The 16,651-nt window shown below is 47.7% G+C and overlaps 1 protein-coding gene across 2 annotated transcripts in view; it reads right to left on the bottom strand.

Moving 5' to 3' along the window:
- The window catches only part of FXR2 (FMR1 autosomal homolog 2), a 99,730-nt gene that overhangs the window by 15,435 nt on the left and 67,644 nt on the right, over positions 1 to 16,651 (bottom strand). For both annotated transcript variants that reach the window (XM_029580291.1, XM_029580292.1), the window contains exons 6-11: positions 14,117 to 14,210; positions 13,732 to 13,848; positions 3,320 to 3,490; positions 3,136 to 3,214; positions 2,689 to 2,798; positions 2,444 to 2,530 (exon numbers count right to left, since the gene is read on the bottom strand). In XM_029580291.1, coding sequence (XP_029436151.1) covers positions 2,444 to 2,530; positions 2,689 to 2,798; positions 3,136 to 3,214; positions 3,320 to 3,490; positions 13,732 to 13,848; positions 14,117 to 14,210 — 658 coding nt within the window. The remainder of the gene's footprint in view (positions 1 to 2,443; positions 2,531 to 2,688; positions 2,799 to 3,135; positions 3,215 to 3,319; positions 3,491 to 13,731; positions 13,849 to 14,116; positions 14,211 to 16,651) is intronic.

The raw sequence follows: 16,651 nt of genomic DNA on the forward strand, positions 1-16,651 counted from the left end.
ATCTGTTCTAGGTCCTCTCCGAATAAGAGCTTACCCGTGAAAGGCAAAGCTCCTATCTGATCAACCTTCTAGCTGACACCGCCGAGATCATGATCCTGGAGAAGATTCTTATAAGATCATATCCGTTCTGTAAGCTACTGTGGCCTCCAGGCACTCAGCCCTCTCCGCTGCTTCTCCTGGCATAGTCTGATTCTCCTGTAACTGCTGAACCCAGCGCAAACAGGCTGTCTGCATAAGGCTGCTACACATCACTGCTCTAATCGCCAAGGCCAAAACCTCAAAAACCCTTTTGAGATGAAGCTCCAGCTTACAATCCTGCACATCCCTCAGCACTGCCAAACCAACTACCAGAATGGTAGTTTTCTTGGTGACCACTTAAATTGAGGCATCAACCTTGGGAAGAGCTAGGAGCTCCAAGGTTGTCTCTGGTAAAGGATAAAGCTTGGACATAGCTCTACTGACCCTCAAGCTGGAGTGTTCCACTCATGATCCACTAGCTTATTCACAGACTTGCGGAAAGGAAAAGCCTTTGCTGGGGCACCCAACCTGTCCAGGACAGGGTCCGCACCCTCCAAAGTCAGACTCCTCCTGAGATATCTTGATTCCCAGCTGTTGGACCACCATGGGACTCAAAGGCCAGCGTTCATCCCTGTGGCAAAGCCTTATGACCTTGGGATCATCACCATCTGCTACAGGAACCTCCTCAGAAACCTCATGATCTCCATCCACGGCACCTGTATCTGCCAAGCTATCTGGCAAAGGTCCTACTCCAGGAGGCACCCCTAGTGCTGCAGATTCATCCATGTCTCCCTGCGTATCCCAGGGTGCCACAAACCAGCCTACAGCCTTGCGAAACCCTCTGTACACTTTTTTTTGGAAGGAACCATCCCTTCCCCCACAGACCAGGAACACCCTTTCCGCCTGACCTGACCTTGCGCTCTGCAGCCGCCTTTTTGGCTAAATAAGCTTTATGCATAGAGGACAAAATTAGAAGAAAAAAATCTGGGAATTCTCTCATCCTCCCAGAGGAAAATCACTGGCTACTAGCAACAGGTTACTGCAGGAGACAGCATTTGAGGTGATCTCCCTGCTCCACATGCTGCTGACGGCCTTGCTGCCTTAAACAAAATGGCCACCGCTCCCGTGTCGAAAATCACCTCACCTGTTGATGGCCTGGATTCCTGGGATGCCACGGCAGATCGTGGCCCAAGGGGAGTCTCTCCCAGAGTTCTCACCTCCCTTTACACACCCAGAACATAAACCCTGCCTGTTTAGCCTGCTGTGCGATCCCCCGCAGGTGTGGCGAGAAGTGCCGTGTGCCATGCCATGTAGCCTCGAGTAGCGTGCCCCAGCAAATAGTGCTGCACCTCAGGAAAACACTTACCTCTGTCGGGGAACTCACCAGACATCTGCTCAAAGCTTCTGCCTCTGGCCCTCAACTCCCAATCAAGCCACAGCAAGAAAGGGCAGACTTTCTGTTTTTAATTTTTTTTAATCAACTTTTAAGCACCGAAGCTAGCAAACAAGAATAAAGAATACTTCCCTGCCTTTCAAGTTTGCACTTGCAGAGCCACCTCTACCTCATGGGGGATGAGGGATCTAGATCACCAGATGTCCACCCCACAGCACCTCCTGACGAGTTACCAGAAAAGTCACCAATCCCCTGCTTGTCCGCCTCAAAACCAGGGGGGGATGGCCCCACCAGGACCTCACAACCCCCTGGAAGGATAAGGAAATTCTCTATTTCTCTTTTTTCTTTTCAGATCGCTCCAGATTGCACGTTTTCACCATCTGCTGGAGACAGAAAATTACTGAGGGACTGCAGGTGGCACACTAAGTTAAGCCCAGTGTCAGTGAAACATCTCTCTCTCTCTATCTGCTGGCAGGGATGCAAAACCCAGGAGTGTGGACTGATCTGGGGATGTACAGGGAATGACTCATTTTAATAATGCATCTCATGGTTTATGTTTACTTTGTGGAAAGGAGGCTCAACCCACTGTCTGGACTGATCCGGGTATGTACAGGGAACTTCCACTTGACCTCTCAACCCTACTCATAATTAATCCAAGCACTGCCAAGAATCCATCATAGTGATGACAACCCACTCTTTTTTGAAGTCCTGATGCAATTGTACCATTGCTGTTGAGGTTATTACTGCTGTTCCATGGTTACCCCAATGCTCTTCCTGCAAACACAGTGCAACCATACCACTGCTGTTATGGGCTGAACTGCCACTCCATGATTATCTCAGTGCTTCATTACCACCATTTGTTTAGCCCATGCTTTTTATTTATTTATTTAATGTTGCATTACTTTTTTGTCGCCATCTCCACCACCTAAGATGATAGCCTGAAGGATTTTTTTTTTTGTTTGTTTGGGGGATGCCATGTAAATATATCATGTGACAGCAGGAAAGGCTTAGGGGATGGGATATCATGTGTACCTGTAGGTATGCCAGGTGATATTCCAGCAGAGCCTGTGCATTGCTGATATTCTCCTTGGTGCCCACAAAGATGAACGGAACCAGGCCCTAAAAAAGAAAATTGCTCTTTAATTTACCTGGAGCTAATGGGGGAGGGGGGTTCTTCCTCTTTAGGATTCTCAAAAGGAATAGCATCACTCAGTGACCACTACGGAACTGGCAGGGTTTTACACCATGGAAGAATATCCCCTTCCTCCACATCTCACCTCTTCCCTGGAGTTCTTCTTGTCACTGTCACCTTCCACGCGGACTCTGACCACCCCAGATTTATCAACAATCTCCTGGATCACCTTTCCATTCTTCCCAATCACTTTTCCTGCAGGAAGAGAGGAAGCCAGAGAGCCAGGCAAGATTAGGGTAACGTGAGGCTAAGGACCACATAAAGCAACTTTCAGTTAGGGTTATGCAAAGCATGGGCTACACAGCCTTGGAGTCTCTACAGACCTGCATAAGAATTATCCAAAAAAGAAGCCCTTTCTTCTGCCAGCTCTCCTTGCAGACTCTACCAGTTTGTTACAGTACTAAAAATCTGAGACTCCCTGATCTGGCCACAAACACTTGCTCCGAGGGATACACTGCTCCCCTCCCATGCTGCCAGTGCTTAAGATTAAGCCACCTGACCCACAGCCCTGATTCACGGGGCTATGACTTACCAACCAGGCTTCTAGGCACCAGAACGGAGTCTTCTGAGAATTCCAGGTAACCACGGGCCTGTCTGACAGCATCCGGGGACTGTGGGGTAGGGAAAGGCATTCAGCATGTGAAAACTAAAGTCTATTCCTGCCAGCAAGCCCCATCACCCACACACACAAGGCTGGGCTCCCCCTCCCTGCTCACCTCTCCATAGATGCGGAAAGTGCAGCTCTCCTCATCCAGCTCAATAGCTGTCACACCAGGCACCTTGCGAGCCTGCTGGATGTTGGCACCATGGGTGCCGATGGCTAGGCCCATCAGGTCCTCCCGCACTGTGAACTCTTCCTGGAAGGCTGAGGCAAGCTGCTTGCTAGTCTGTGAGAGGAGTCAAAAGGGAGAAGGGGAAAGTGTGAGAGTATGTGGGGAGGGGGCAAGGGAATGCGCAAATCCCAAACTATACATACATGACAAGGTGCTCAGATTTATCCATAGATTAACCAAAACCTGATCCCCTCTGTGGCACAGGGATCACAAAGCAAACCAACAGCTTAGTGTCATACACTATGAAAGAGATGCAACCACAAAAAATATTAAAAAAAAAAAAAGTCATCCAAACATGGTGACAAAATCAAATCCATTAAACTCGTGGGAGACAATAAGACAGTATCAGGAAAAAAGTGTGTTCAGTGATTCAGATTTACTCCAGAGTTTCTAGATCATCATGAATCTTGTGTAGTGTACATACATTTTAAATCCTTTTCCCAGTAACAATTTGGGAGGATTTAAAAAACACGGTATATGGTATAGAAAGTATGGACATACATAGATGTCCACAGGTAAAGACAAATTGGCCGAGTCTGGCTGATTGCTCTAGCTGAGGATATGTCCCAGCTGTCAGCTATAAAGCTCAATCAACCTGCAAGACCCTGCACCATCTTGGAAGTGTGGCCACGTCAGCCTGTAGCCCATCCCGTTTCCTGTTGGCTGACCTTGCCAAAAACGCACCACTGCTCCTTGCAAGCTGGCTTTGTCCAAGTCCTCTTTTTGGTCTTATAGGCGATCGAGCCTATAGATTTCCATATCTACACTAAACACCCACTCCACCTTTTTTTTTTTTCTCTAACCCTCTCAACTTTGCTCTTGTCCTGTCCTCTACACCTCTTGCAAGCATGCTTAAATTGTCAGTTTTGGTTGCCAGACATTCCCCACCTTCTCAGTTAAAAAAAAAAAAAGGGAATACTTATATTTTCTCTAAGCATCCTGCCCTCCAGTCACATGTTCCCTCATCCTTAAATTTTCTCTTTAATGGAAAATGCCTCATTTTTGAAGCCTGCTAAATATGAGTGTTGCTATCATATCCCCTTCTTTGCTGTCCGTCTGCCAGGAAGTAAATTTTGAGTTACATCCCCCTGTGCAGGGTTTGTCTTACAGGCTTCTTCTCTAAACATTTCCTTAGGAAGATATAGCATCCACAACTATACATGGTACTCATTTCAGGACAGGGTGTTAAGGATAGATGGTGTCTGCTAGTGACCTTTACAGAGGTGATACTACCTCCATTTCCCTACTGTTACTGGTAACACCCATATATATTGTCATCTTGTTGTTTTATTACACTGATTGGCAGTCATGCCATGAATTGATTACTACTCAGTCCCTTTCCTGTTTAACAATTTCCAGTTCTTCTCTTCCTAATTGATAAAGGGCTAATGGATTCTTCCCCAGATGCAAGATTTTACTCTTTTTTTTTTAGCAATGTCACGTAAAGGAAAATGGTTTCTTACCTGCTAATTTTTGTTCCTGTAGTACCATGGATCAGTTCAGACCCTGGGTTATGTCACCAATCCAGAAGGAGGTGGCAGAGAAAGATTAGACTGATGCTGACATATACCCTGGGGTGCCACCTGCAGTCCGTCAGTATTGAACGATATCAAAGCAGAAATCTAACCAATAAAACTAACTGGCTAACTAAACTCTATAACATACTTCCTACTCACAAATCCTAAGTGGAAGCAGAATCCTGAGGAACCGTCAAAATAAACAAGCAAACATTGAAAAAGCAGAAAACATGAAAACAGTGAACGAGCGGACTCACCGAAAAAATAATTGCTATACACAGACATAAAGGGCGGGCCACTGGACTGATCCATGGTACTACAGGAACGAAAATTAGCAGGTAAGAACCAATTTTCCTTTCCCTGTACGTACCTGGATCAGTCCAGACCCTGGGATGTACCAGAGCTGTTTTACTTGGGGTGGGACCCAGAGAGTCCGCTCGGAGAACACTCTCCCCGAAGGCTGCCGAACTCGGAGCCTGGACATCTAAATGATAATGACGAGCAAAAGTGTGCAGCGACTTCCAAGTCGCTGCCTTACAAATCTCGAGGAGAAACCTGTTGACACTCCGCCCATGACGTAGCTTGCGATCGAGTGGAATGAGCCCGCAAACCTTCCGGAAGATCCCGACGAGCCAGAAGATAAGCTGACCGTATGGTCTACTTTAACCAGCGAGCAATTGTAGCCCTGGAAACTTTATGACCCTTACGAGGACCACTCCACAGAACAAACAAATGATCTGACATTCGAAAACTGTTGGTAACTTCAAGATAACGCAACAGCACACGCCAGACATCCAGTTTCTTGAGATCCTTAGAGGAATGATCCGTACGATCTAAACACGGAAAAGCCAGAAGCTCTATCGACTGATTTAGATGAAAAGAAGAAACAACTTTGGGTAAAAAAGAAGGCAAGGAAACTCCTGTATCGGAAATCCTAAGAAAAGGCTCCCTGCAGGACAAAGCCTGCAACTCCAAAATTCTGCGAGCTGAGGAAATGGTCACAAGAAAAACCACCTTCAACGTAAGATCTTTCAAAGTCGTATGTTTGAGGGGTTCAAAAGGTGCCGTACACAGAGCCCTGAAAACCAAATTCAAACTCCATGCAGGACAAGGGTTCTGTAACGGAGGACGTAAGTGCTTAGTACCTCGGAGAAAACGCGCCACATCCGGATGCGCCGCCAAAGATACTCCACATACCTTACCCCGAAAGCATTCAAGGGCTGCAACTTGGACTCGAAAGGAACTGCAGGACAAATCTTTTGCTAAGCCAGCCTGTAAAAAAGACAAAATATCCGATATGGAAGCCTGCGCCGGATCCAATTGGTGCTCCACACACCAAGTTTCAAAAACTCTCCACACTCTCACATACGCCAATGATGTGGAAGGCTTACGAGAACGCAATAAAGTAGCCACCACAGCATTGGAATAACCTTTTTTCTTTAACTGGCGCCTCTCAAAAGCCATGCTGCTAGACAGAAGCGTTCGACCTCTTCCAAACAAACAGGACCCTGAGACAAGAGGCACGGTAGATCCCGAAATCGTAGAGGACCTTCCAGCGCCAGACTGATCAAATCCGTGAACCACGGATGGCGTTGGCCACTCCGGTGCCACTAAAACAACGTTGACTTGTTTTACCTCTATCCGATGCAGGACCTTGCCGATCAGAGGCCAGGGTGGAAACACAGAGAAGAACGTCCTGTGGCCAAGGAACGACTAGAGTGTCTACTCCTTCCGCTCCTCGTTCACTCCTGCGGCTGAAGAAACGAGGGGCTTTGGAATTCTGGAATGTTGATTGAGATCCATTGCCGGTCTGGACCACCTGTTGCATATCATCTGAAAGGCTTCTTCGCACAATTCCCACTCCCCGGGGGTCGAGATGATGATGACTGAGGAAATTGGCTTGAAAATTGTCCACTCCGGCGATGTGAGAAGCTGTGATGCTGAACAGATTGTTGTTCCGCCCAGGTGATCAGTTGTCGAGCTTCCTGCGCAACCAGATGGCTTTGAGTTCCTCCCTGATGATTGATGTACGCTATCGTGGTCGCATTGTCAGAGAGAATCCGCACCGACTTCCCACAAAGAAGAAGTTGAAGAGCCTGCAACGCCAATTGTACCGCTCTGGTCTCTAACAGATTGATCGACCACCACGCTTCTTCGCTGGACCACTGTCCCTGAACAGATGTTTTCTGACTTACCGCTCCCCAGCCTGAAAGACTGGTGTCCGTGGTGACTACAGTGCACTCCGGAATCTCTAGAGGAACTCCCCGCCGTAGACTGTCCGCCTGTAACCACCAATCCAGACTGGATCGAGCCTTCTCTGTAAGGGGAAGGGGAAGGCGGTATTGTTCCGAAGCCGGATTCCAGTGGGAAAGCAATGCGGACTGTAGTGGTCTCAGATGCGCAAAGGCCCAAGGAACCAACTCTAGAGTGGATGTCATTGAGCAGAGGACTCTCAAATAATCCCGTACAATGGTATAGGAATGGACAATAAGTCTCGCATTTGTGCCTGCAGCTTGAGAAGGCGATGTTCTGGTAGGAACTCTCCCGCGAAGAATATCGAACAGTGCGCCCAGAAATTCCAGCGACTGCGAAGGAACTAGGTGGTTCTTGTCCTCAATCACCCAACCTAGGGATTGCAAGAAGTCGATGACTCTGCTGATCGTTGAGCGACAAAGAGACTCCGATTTCGCCCAAATAAACCAGTCGTCCAGGTATGGATGGACCAAAAGACCTTCCTTCCTGAGTTGCGGTGCTACCACAACCATTACCTTGGTAAATGTTCTGGGAGCTGTGGCTAACCTGAACGGAAGAGCCCTGAATTGATAAAGCTGTCCGAGAATGCAAAATCTGAGAAACTTCTGATGATCGGAGCGAATGCCGATGTGAAGTTAAGCCTCGGTGAGGTCCAAAGATGCTAGAAATTCTCCCTTGTGTACCGAGGCTATGATTGACCTGAGAAGTTTCCATTCGAAACTTGGGAATCCATAGGCAATGGTTGACTCGAGGTCGAGAATGGGACGAAAAGCTCCCTCTTTTTGGAACGACAAAGTAAACTGAGTAACGACCTCTCCGTTGTTCTGAAGGAGGAACTGGAACAATAGCTCCGAGATCGCTCAGACGCTGCAGAGTGTCCTTTACTGCCCAACGTTTTTCCAGGTAAGAACATGGTGAAAGCCGAACAAAATCTAAAGCGTAACCTTGACTTATCACCATGAGAACCCACTGATCTGACGTCCATCTGGTCTGGTCCATTCTCCGTAAAACAGAGACAGCCTGCCTCCTAATGGAACCGGGGAATGGACCGGCCCTCTCTCATTGGGCAGACTTTGCTCCACCTGCAGCTTGGGAATTTCCTGGTCTTCCGAATCGGCGGCCACGAAAGGACTGCGGCCAATTCTGCTGTCTGCCTGAAGGCTGCTTTGCAGGTGGAGCCGATGGACGAGAAGAATGGAATCTTCGACCAGACCAAAAACGAGAGCGGGATGAGAAGCAACTTCGAGCTCTAGGACAATCCTCTGGTAATTTGTGAATCTTATTCTCTCCTAAGGACAATATCATATCTTCCAAGTCCTTCCCAAAGAGCAATTTTCCCTTAAAGGGCAAAGCTCCCAACTGAGCCTTTGAGGATCTGCCGACCAATTCCTCAACCAGAGGAGCCTGCGAGCCGACACTGATGACACCATGGAGTGAGCCGAAGTCCTGAGAAGATCATATAAAGCATCTGCGCTGTAAGCAACAATAGCCTCCAATCGGCCAGCTTGTGCTACCTCCTCATCAGAGAGGGAAGAATTGTTTTGCAACGACTGCACCACACGCAGCCCTGCTCGCAAAGCCAAGCTGCTACACATAGCTGCCCGCCCACCTAGTGCAGAAACCTCAAAAATTTGCTTGAGCTGTACCTCCAGTTTACGATCCTGTAGATCTTTAAGGGCTGTAGCTCCTGTCACTGGGTAGTAACTGCTGACACTGCGGCATCTACCTTGGGAAGCTTCAAAACCTCCAAGGCCTCCTCCGGTAATGGATATAGCTTGTCCATGGCCCATCTTACCTTAAGACCTAATTCAGGAGTGTCCCACTCCCGGTACAAGAGGTCAGTGAGAGAAAGATGGAAAGGAAAGACGTCATTGGACCCCTAAGTCCCAGCAACACTGGATCAATATCACCCATCCGAGAGTCCTTCTTCGGAGTAAGACCCAATTCCAGTAAAATCGATGGAATCAAAGGACTAAGTTCCTTCCTCCTAAAAAGGCGGACCACTTTGGGATCATCCCCGTCCACTATGTGAGGGGCAGAACTATTGCCCTGACCAGGATCCCCTCCGAGATCCACATCCGGCAGGGACTTATCCGGGATATCCAATGGGTCCTGTTCAGAGTCATCCAAAGTAGAAATCGTGGAATGAACCGGCCCTAAGCGAAGAGGACTCTTTGGAGCTGGATCAGAGCCAAAACCGCTTGATCTCGAACGTTTGGAGGAGCGGACCGTCGGACCTTGCCCAGAGGAGCTCTCTCTGCCCTTCCTTCGCTCCTTCTTGGACTTGTAGGCCTTATGGAGAAACCTGATAAAATCCCCTGAAAAGGAGGAAGAGGAATCTGAGACCTCCTCGAGGCTCTCCTCATCTAAGCCTGCTGCATCTTCGCACGTCTTGTCCCCAACAGAAAGGCCCGTCTATTTTGGCCATGAAGGATGCTAGTCGACCAGCTCGCGCGGCCCTGAAGCCTCTGCGCGGCTGCTCCCCTACTCCGGACCCGTTTCGCTGCAGTGCAGGTACAGAAGCTTTGCTGAGTACCATGCGAGCAGCGACACAGCAGGCCATGCAGGGAGCATCGGATCCGCCTCCCTTGTCACCACAGCCGGCAGTTCCTGTTGGGGACAAATAGAAGCCAGAAATACCGTTTTGGGCATCAAATCCTTGAGGGTGGAACGGCGAAGGGGCTCAAAGGGAGCTTGACAGAGCGCCCGAAGGACCAAATTCAAGCTCAATGAGGGACAAGTAGGATGCAACGGGGGCTTCAAATGTTTGACCCCTTTGAGAAAACGGGCAATATCCGGATGAGACGCAACCAAGTAGTCGTCGAGGCTTCCCAAGAGAGAACAGAGGGCAGACACCTGTACACGGAGGGAACCAATGGAAAGACCCTTAGAGAGGGCCCTCTGAAAAAAAAAATCGGGTCCGGAGCTTCAGGCTGCTCCGGGAAAAAAGAAGGAGGAAAACCTAAAATGGCCGCCATTCCCGCAGTTTGACGGCCCGGGAACGACGCAGCTAAGCATTTGGGAGGCCTGGCTCGGGGTCCTGAGGGCATCGGGGACTCAGAGGAACCTTCTCCCCTCCGGTAAGCATCGAGAACAGAGACCCTCCCGAGAGAGCCTGACAGAAGAATCCCCACAAGCTAGGCACAGAGGAGATCGTGGCATGGCCCCGAGGTGGAGGAGGGGCAGCAACTGAAATCAGCTGGGCTGCGGGGGCTGAGGCACAGAATGAACTGTGCACGCTCCTAACTCTCTCTCTAAGGCTGCAAAATTGAATAGGTAGGACAGAGGAGCTTGCCTTCCTATCCTTTCTTATAATATATATATATATTTTTTTTAAATATCCCCAAACAAGGGAAAAAAACAGCCCTATCAGCAGCTTCAGAGTCAAGCATCCCAGTGAAGGAAGACAAGTATAGGGAGAGAGAGAGAAAGGCTGAACAGGGGGAGTGACTGGCACCACCAATTTCCACCCCTGCAGCCGAGGACCACCGGGCTATATAAAACATATATATATATAAAATATATATAAAAATATAGCCTAGGCTATATAAAACAAGGGGCCAAGCCCCCCTTGGCTCTCGCAAGAGCAAGGAGACAGGGACTGTCTCCTGTAGAGAGGATCCACAAAGTTCAGACAACCAAAACTTTTTTTTTTTAAATTAATAAAGCGTAATACTTGCTTGATCCAAACAACGATAGACACAGAAAGAAAAAATTCCCAAAAGGGACAAGAAGAAGACAACAGAGAACCACAGGGTGAGCTGTTCCTCCTGCTGGAGACAGACAAATACTGGAGGGCTACAGGGTAGGATCTGTCCTCATATAGGATATCCTTTTAGTTTTGGTCTGTCTCCACCTGCTGGACAGAAGGCTCAACCCATGGTCTGGACTGATCCGGGTATGTACAGAGAAGGGAGAGTTAAACAACTCTGAAAACTAGTAGAAATTAAACAATATGCTAGGATCAGGACCACAGGATCTGCCGACCTCCTCTGCTGGAGTCAGAGAAAATACTGAAGGATCGCAGGTGGCTCACCGAGTTAAGAGGGGGTGTCTTTCAGTTTTCTCTGACTCCGTCTGCTGGAAGGGAGACACAGCCCAGCGATCTGGACTGATCCTGGTACGTACAGGGAATTAACAGTACTGTACTTTGTTGCCACACATTCTTTATTGTGGGTATTTGAGTGTGTGTGCTGTTTACTCTGCCTTGGAAATGTACAAATATTGTACCCCAGGTATAGCTGATACCTAGTATGGAAAGCCTTACGTAAGCTGTGCTGTAAGACCAAGAGTCCATCAAACCAGTATCCTGTTTCCAACAGCGGCCAAGCCAGGTCACAAGTACCTGGCAGGATCCCAAGGGGAAGACAGATTCCAAGCTGCTTATCCCAAGAATAAGCAGTGGATTACTGCAACTCTCTTCCTCCAGGAACTTGTCCAAAACTTTTTTTTTTTTTTTTTTTTTTTTTTTTTTTAAACGCAGCTATGCTAATAGCTTTCACCACATCCTCTGGCAATGAATTCCAGCGCTTAATTATGCATCGAGTAAAAAATTAAATTTCTCGTATTAGTTTTAAATGTATTATTTAGTAACTTCATTGTGTGTCCCCTGGTCTTTGTACTTTACTGATTAATGTTTACTCATTCCATTCCACTCATTTTATAGATCTCTGTCATATCTCCCCTCAGCCTCTCTTCTCCAAGCTGAAGAGTCCTAACCTCCTTAGCCTTCCTCATAGGGGGAATTGTTTCATTTCCTTTATGATTTTTGTTGCCCTTCTCTGTACCTTTTCTAATTCTGCTATATCTTTTTAGAGACGAGGTAACCAGAACTATACACAATACTCAAGATGAGGTCACCCCATGGAGTGATACAGAGGCATTATGATATTCTCTGTTTTATTCTCCAGTCCTTTCCTAATAATCCTAGCATTCTGTTTGCTTTCCTGGCTGCTGCTACACACTGAGCAGAGGATTTCAATGTATTATCAACGATGACACCTAGATCCTTTTCCTGAGTGGTGATACCCAATGTGGAACCTTGCATTTTGTAGCTATAATTTGGGTTACTCTTCCCTGAGTGCATCACTTTGCACTTGTCCACATTAAATTTCATTTGCCATCTGCATGCCCAGTCTCCCAGTTTTTCAATGTCCTCTTGCAAGTTCTCACAAACATTTTGTGATTTGACAACTCTGAATAATTTTGTGTCAGCAGCAAATTTGATCACCTCACTTATTCTCATGTCCAGGTCGTTTATAAATATATTAAAAAGCATTGGTCCCAGAACAGATCCCTGTGGCACTCCGCTAGTCACCTTTTTCCATTGGGAAAATTTACCATTTAGCCCTACCGTTTTCTATTTTTTAACCAGTTGGCAATCCACAATAGGACAGACACTACCACTTATCCCATGACACTATAATTTCCCAAGAAGTCTCTCAAGGGACTTTGTCAAATGCTTTCTGAAAATCCAGGCACTATGTCCCTTTCACCTGTATCTAGTTTCTACAGTTTAGCTCATATGATATACTCCTTTGAGTACAGTAACAAAGCTCGATATATTCTAACAAACATTTCTATGCAGATTTGCATGCTAGGCATTGTATTTGGAAAATTAAAAAGCTATTAACTGGTACAAGTTGCACAAGAAAAACTATACTCCAGGTTTGTTTGTTGGGTTAACTAAATGTTGTAACAAAGACCTGGGAACATGCGTTTCTACCTTAGACATGATACAATTTTTTTTTTTTTAGTCAAAAGATTATCTAAAAGCTTGGGAATTCTTTTGTAACCTTGCAACAGCACAAATCCGGCAAACACTTAAAGATATGCTTTATGCACTGGGCCTACAAGGTCTGAATTGGTTTTGTAACATTGTATGAATGGTTGTCATGTATTTAAAAACTGTTAAAGCAGCTTAATTGTTTGTTATTAAACTGTGATGAGATACAATTGTTATTTTGAAACTGCAAAAATGCTGAGCTTGTATTTAAGGTTTCTGTTATTTTGTATTTCATTTTCTAAATAAAGCTGTGGCCAGCTGGTAACAACTACTCCTCCCTGATCCACCACTTTTGTTACCTCACTACAGAACTCAAGTTTGACCTCTTGCTTTTGTGAACCCACATGGCTTCTTTCCTTAGTAGCATTTCCTCAGACTTGCTCCCTATGGACGTTAGTCGGATGGGCTTGTAGTTGCCTCTCTCTTGTTTTTCCCCCACTTGTGTGTAAGACTATGTCTGCTCTCCTCCAGTGCCTTGGCAGCTCCTCAGATTCTGAGGACAAGCTGAACAAAGCTGTGAGAGACAAAGTCAGCACTCCTCTTCAGCTCCTTAGTCTCACTGCGTATCTGCTAAAAATGACTGTTCCACAAACCTGAATCACGGAACACACTAATATCTTGGGATACTAAGCACTGCCTCCAGTGATTCTACTAAGTGTGGTGCTACCCCAGTGCATGCATTACTACCACCCTTCCAACTTTCCAGGTTACCAGCATGCACCCTCCCCCTCCACCCTTACCTCTAAGTGTTTGTTAGCCTCCTCATTGCGGGACATCAGCATGAGTTTGGTCCGGATGCTGCGGAAGTGCATGTCGCCCAGCAGAGAGGCTCGCTTTGTCGTGGATTCGCCCATCGACTGCGCAAACCAAGAAACAAGAAGCAGCCATCATCGTAAGTGACCCTCAGGTATTCTGCATGGATGCCAGGCCCTCCCGAGCACCCTGTCGAAGAAAAGCAGGCCGCATTCCTCCTTGGGGAAAATAACGAGGGCAGCAGGCTAGCCATCATCGTGACATTTGAATGGGCAATTCCCTTCTCAGTATGGGGGCATTAAGGGTGGCCCAGCCAAGGTGCACACACCTCTCCCTCCTTCCATACCACAGCACAATAAGTCAAACCCTTACTAGAATGATGAGTTCGCTCGAAGTGCTGTTCAAGAAAATGCAGCTGGCTCCGATGGCTTTCTTGAATTCTTTATGTACTTCTTCATTTGAGCAGCTGATGCATACATAAGAGAGAGAGAGAAAGCTTACATGGTAGTCACACAAGTTAGGCGTCCTCTGCCACAGCTCTGCACCTAGATTCACTGCCTAAGAGGTGGCAATGGAGAAATCACTTACCTGATAATTTTGTTTTCCTTAGTGTAGAAAGATGGACTCGGGACTAATGGGTTTATGCTTCCCTGCCAGCAGATGGAGTTGGAGTCAGGTTTCAAAGCTGATGTCCCCCTAGATACACCCCTGCAGTGACCTCAGCCCTTCAGTATTCTCTTTAAAAGCCACTATGGACGTACTATTGAAAAAAGGATTAAAAACGGATAACCATAACTGTACTCAACCAAACACTGAACCCAGTAAGATTACAGATGCTTGATCTAGGGACTGGATGACAGCTTACCCATAATCTCTTGGAATTGATATCCACTTCGCAGAAGAATCCTTGGCACCATCTTTGGGCAGCCGTGGGCAGGCTGCTGAGTCCGTCTACACTAAGGAAAACGAGATTATCAGGTAATTTCTCCATTTCCTATCGTGTAGCCAGATGGACTCAGGACCAATGGGATGCACAAAAGCTACTCCCGATCAGGGCGGGAGGCTGTCTGCGGTCTGGTTAGCACCGCCCTTGCAAAGGCTGCGTCCTCTCGGGCCTGGACGTCCAGGCGATAGAACCTGGAGAAGGTGTGTAAGGACGACCACGTCACCGCTCGGCAGGTGTCGAAGGGAGACAGCAGTCCAGCTTCAGCCCATGAGACCACCTGAGCCCTAGTGGAACGAGCTTTAACCTGAAAAGGTAATGGCTTTCCTGCCTCCACACAGGCTCCCGTGACCACCTCCCTAATCCAGCAAGCTATGGGAGCCCGCGAAGCTGGTTCACCCTGCTTCCTTCCAACGTGAAGGACAAACAGCCGGTCTCGTCTTTCGGACCGGTTCTGAAACTTCCAGATACCGGACCAAAAGCCTACTAACATTCAAATGACAGAGGCGGCAGTGCTCTTCCATGTCCTTGTGCTTATCTAGGGATGGTAACGAAATAGACTGATGCAAATGAAAGTCTGAGACTACCTTGGGCAAGAAGGATGGAATGGTACAAAGCTGTAATGCGCCTGGAGTCATCCAGAGGAACAGTTCCAGACACGATAATGCCTGCTGTTCAGAGATGCGACATGTCACTCATATAGCAATCAGGAACATGTTTTCAAGGTTAATAAACGCAAAGAAAGACTGATTCCACAAGGGAACCTGCCACTGTAGGTGTGACCGGAGGTGCTTCACCCCTTTCAGAAAACAGGCCACGTCCAGATGAGCTGACAAACTGATTCCGTGCATCTCGCCCCCAAATCACGAGTGCGCCACTACCTGGACCTTCAAGGAGTTAAGGGTTTAAACCTTTATTCACGCCATTCTGCAAAAATTCCAGAATTAGGGGATTCTGACCATCTGAGGGGAAACGCCGCGTTCCTCGCACCAGGCCTCAAAATACTCTCCAGGCCCACACATACGCTAGGGATGTAGAGAACGTCCGCGCGCAGAGTAAGGTGACAATTACTTCCACCGAATATCCTCGCTTCATCAGACGAGCCCTCTCAAGGGCCAGACTGTAAGACAGAATCAAGTTGGATCCTCGTACATGACTTGTCCTTGTGCAGTGGGAGGCATTGAGGGGGTGTCTCCCCACCAGGAGTCTCCGCATACCATGGATGCCTGGGCCAATCTGGAGCTACTAGTATGACTAATCCCTTATGGTGCTCGATTCTGTAGATGACCCTGCCCAGCAGGGGCCACAGAGGAAAGGTGTATAGCAACTACTTTTTTGGCCAGGTCTGAACAAGAGCATCAATCTCCCGGGACCCTGATCTCTTCTGCGACTGAAGAATCGGGGGAACCTTCGCGATGTGAGATGTGGCCAGCAAGTTGATGAATGGGAGACCCCAGCGATCTACCACCAGCTGAAAGGCTTTGGCCGTCAATGCCCACTCTCCTGGATCCAGACTCTCCCTGCTTAGAAAGTCTGCTCTGATGTTGTCTTTTCCTGCAATGTGGGAAGCTGAGATCATCTGTAGATGTATTTCCACCCATTCCATAAGGAGGCCTATCTCCTGTGACACTTCCTGGCTTTTGGTTCCACCCTGGTGGTTGATTTAGGCTACCATTGTTACGTTGTCAGACATTATGTGGACCACTAGACCCTGGAGTATGAGGCTGAATTGTAGACACACCAATTTGACTGCCTAGGCTTCCAGGCGGTTGATGTTCCAGAGGGCCTCTGCCTTGGTCCAACGTCCCTAGGGCGGCAGATCCTGACCATGAGCTCCCCCAGCCAAGGAGGCTTGCGTCTGTTGTGAGGACCAGCCAGTTTGGAAAGGACAGGGGTACACCCCTGCCCAGATGAGCTTCTTGCAGCCATGACTGGAACTGAAAGCATACTGCCTTCGGTAAGTG

The sequence above is a fragment of the Rhinatrema bivittatum genome, chromosome 16 (assembly GCF_901001135.1).
Source record: "Rhinatrema bivittatum chromosome 16, aRhiBiv1.1, whole genome shotgun sequence".
NCBI lineage: Eukaryota > Metazoa > Chordata > Amphibia > Gymnophiona > Rhinatrematidae > Rhinatrema > Rhinatrema bivittatum.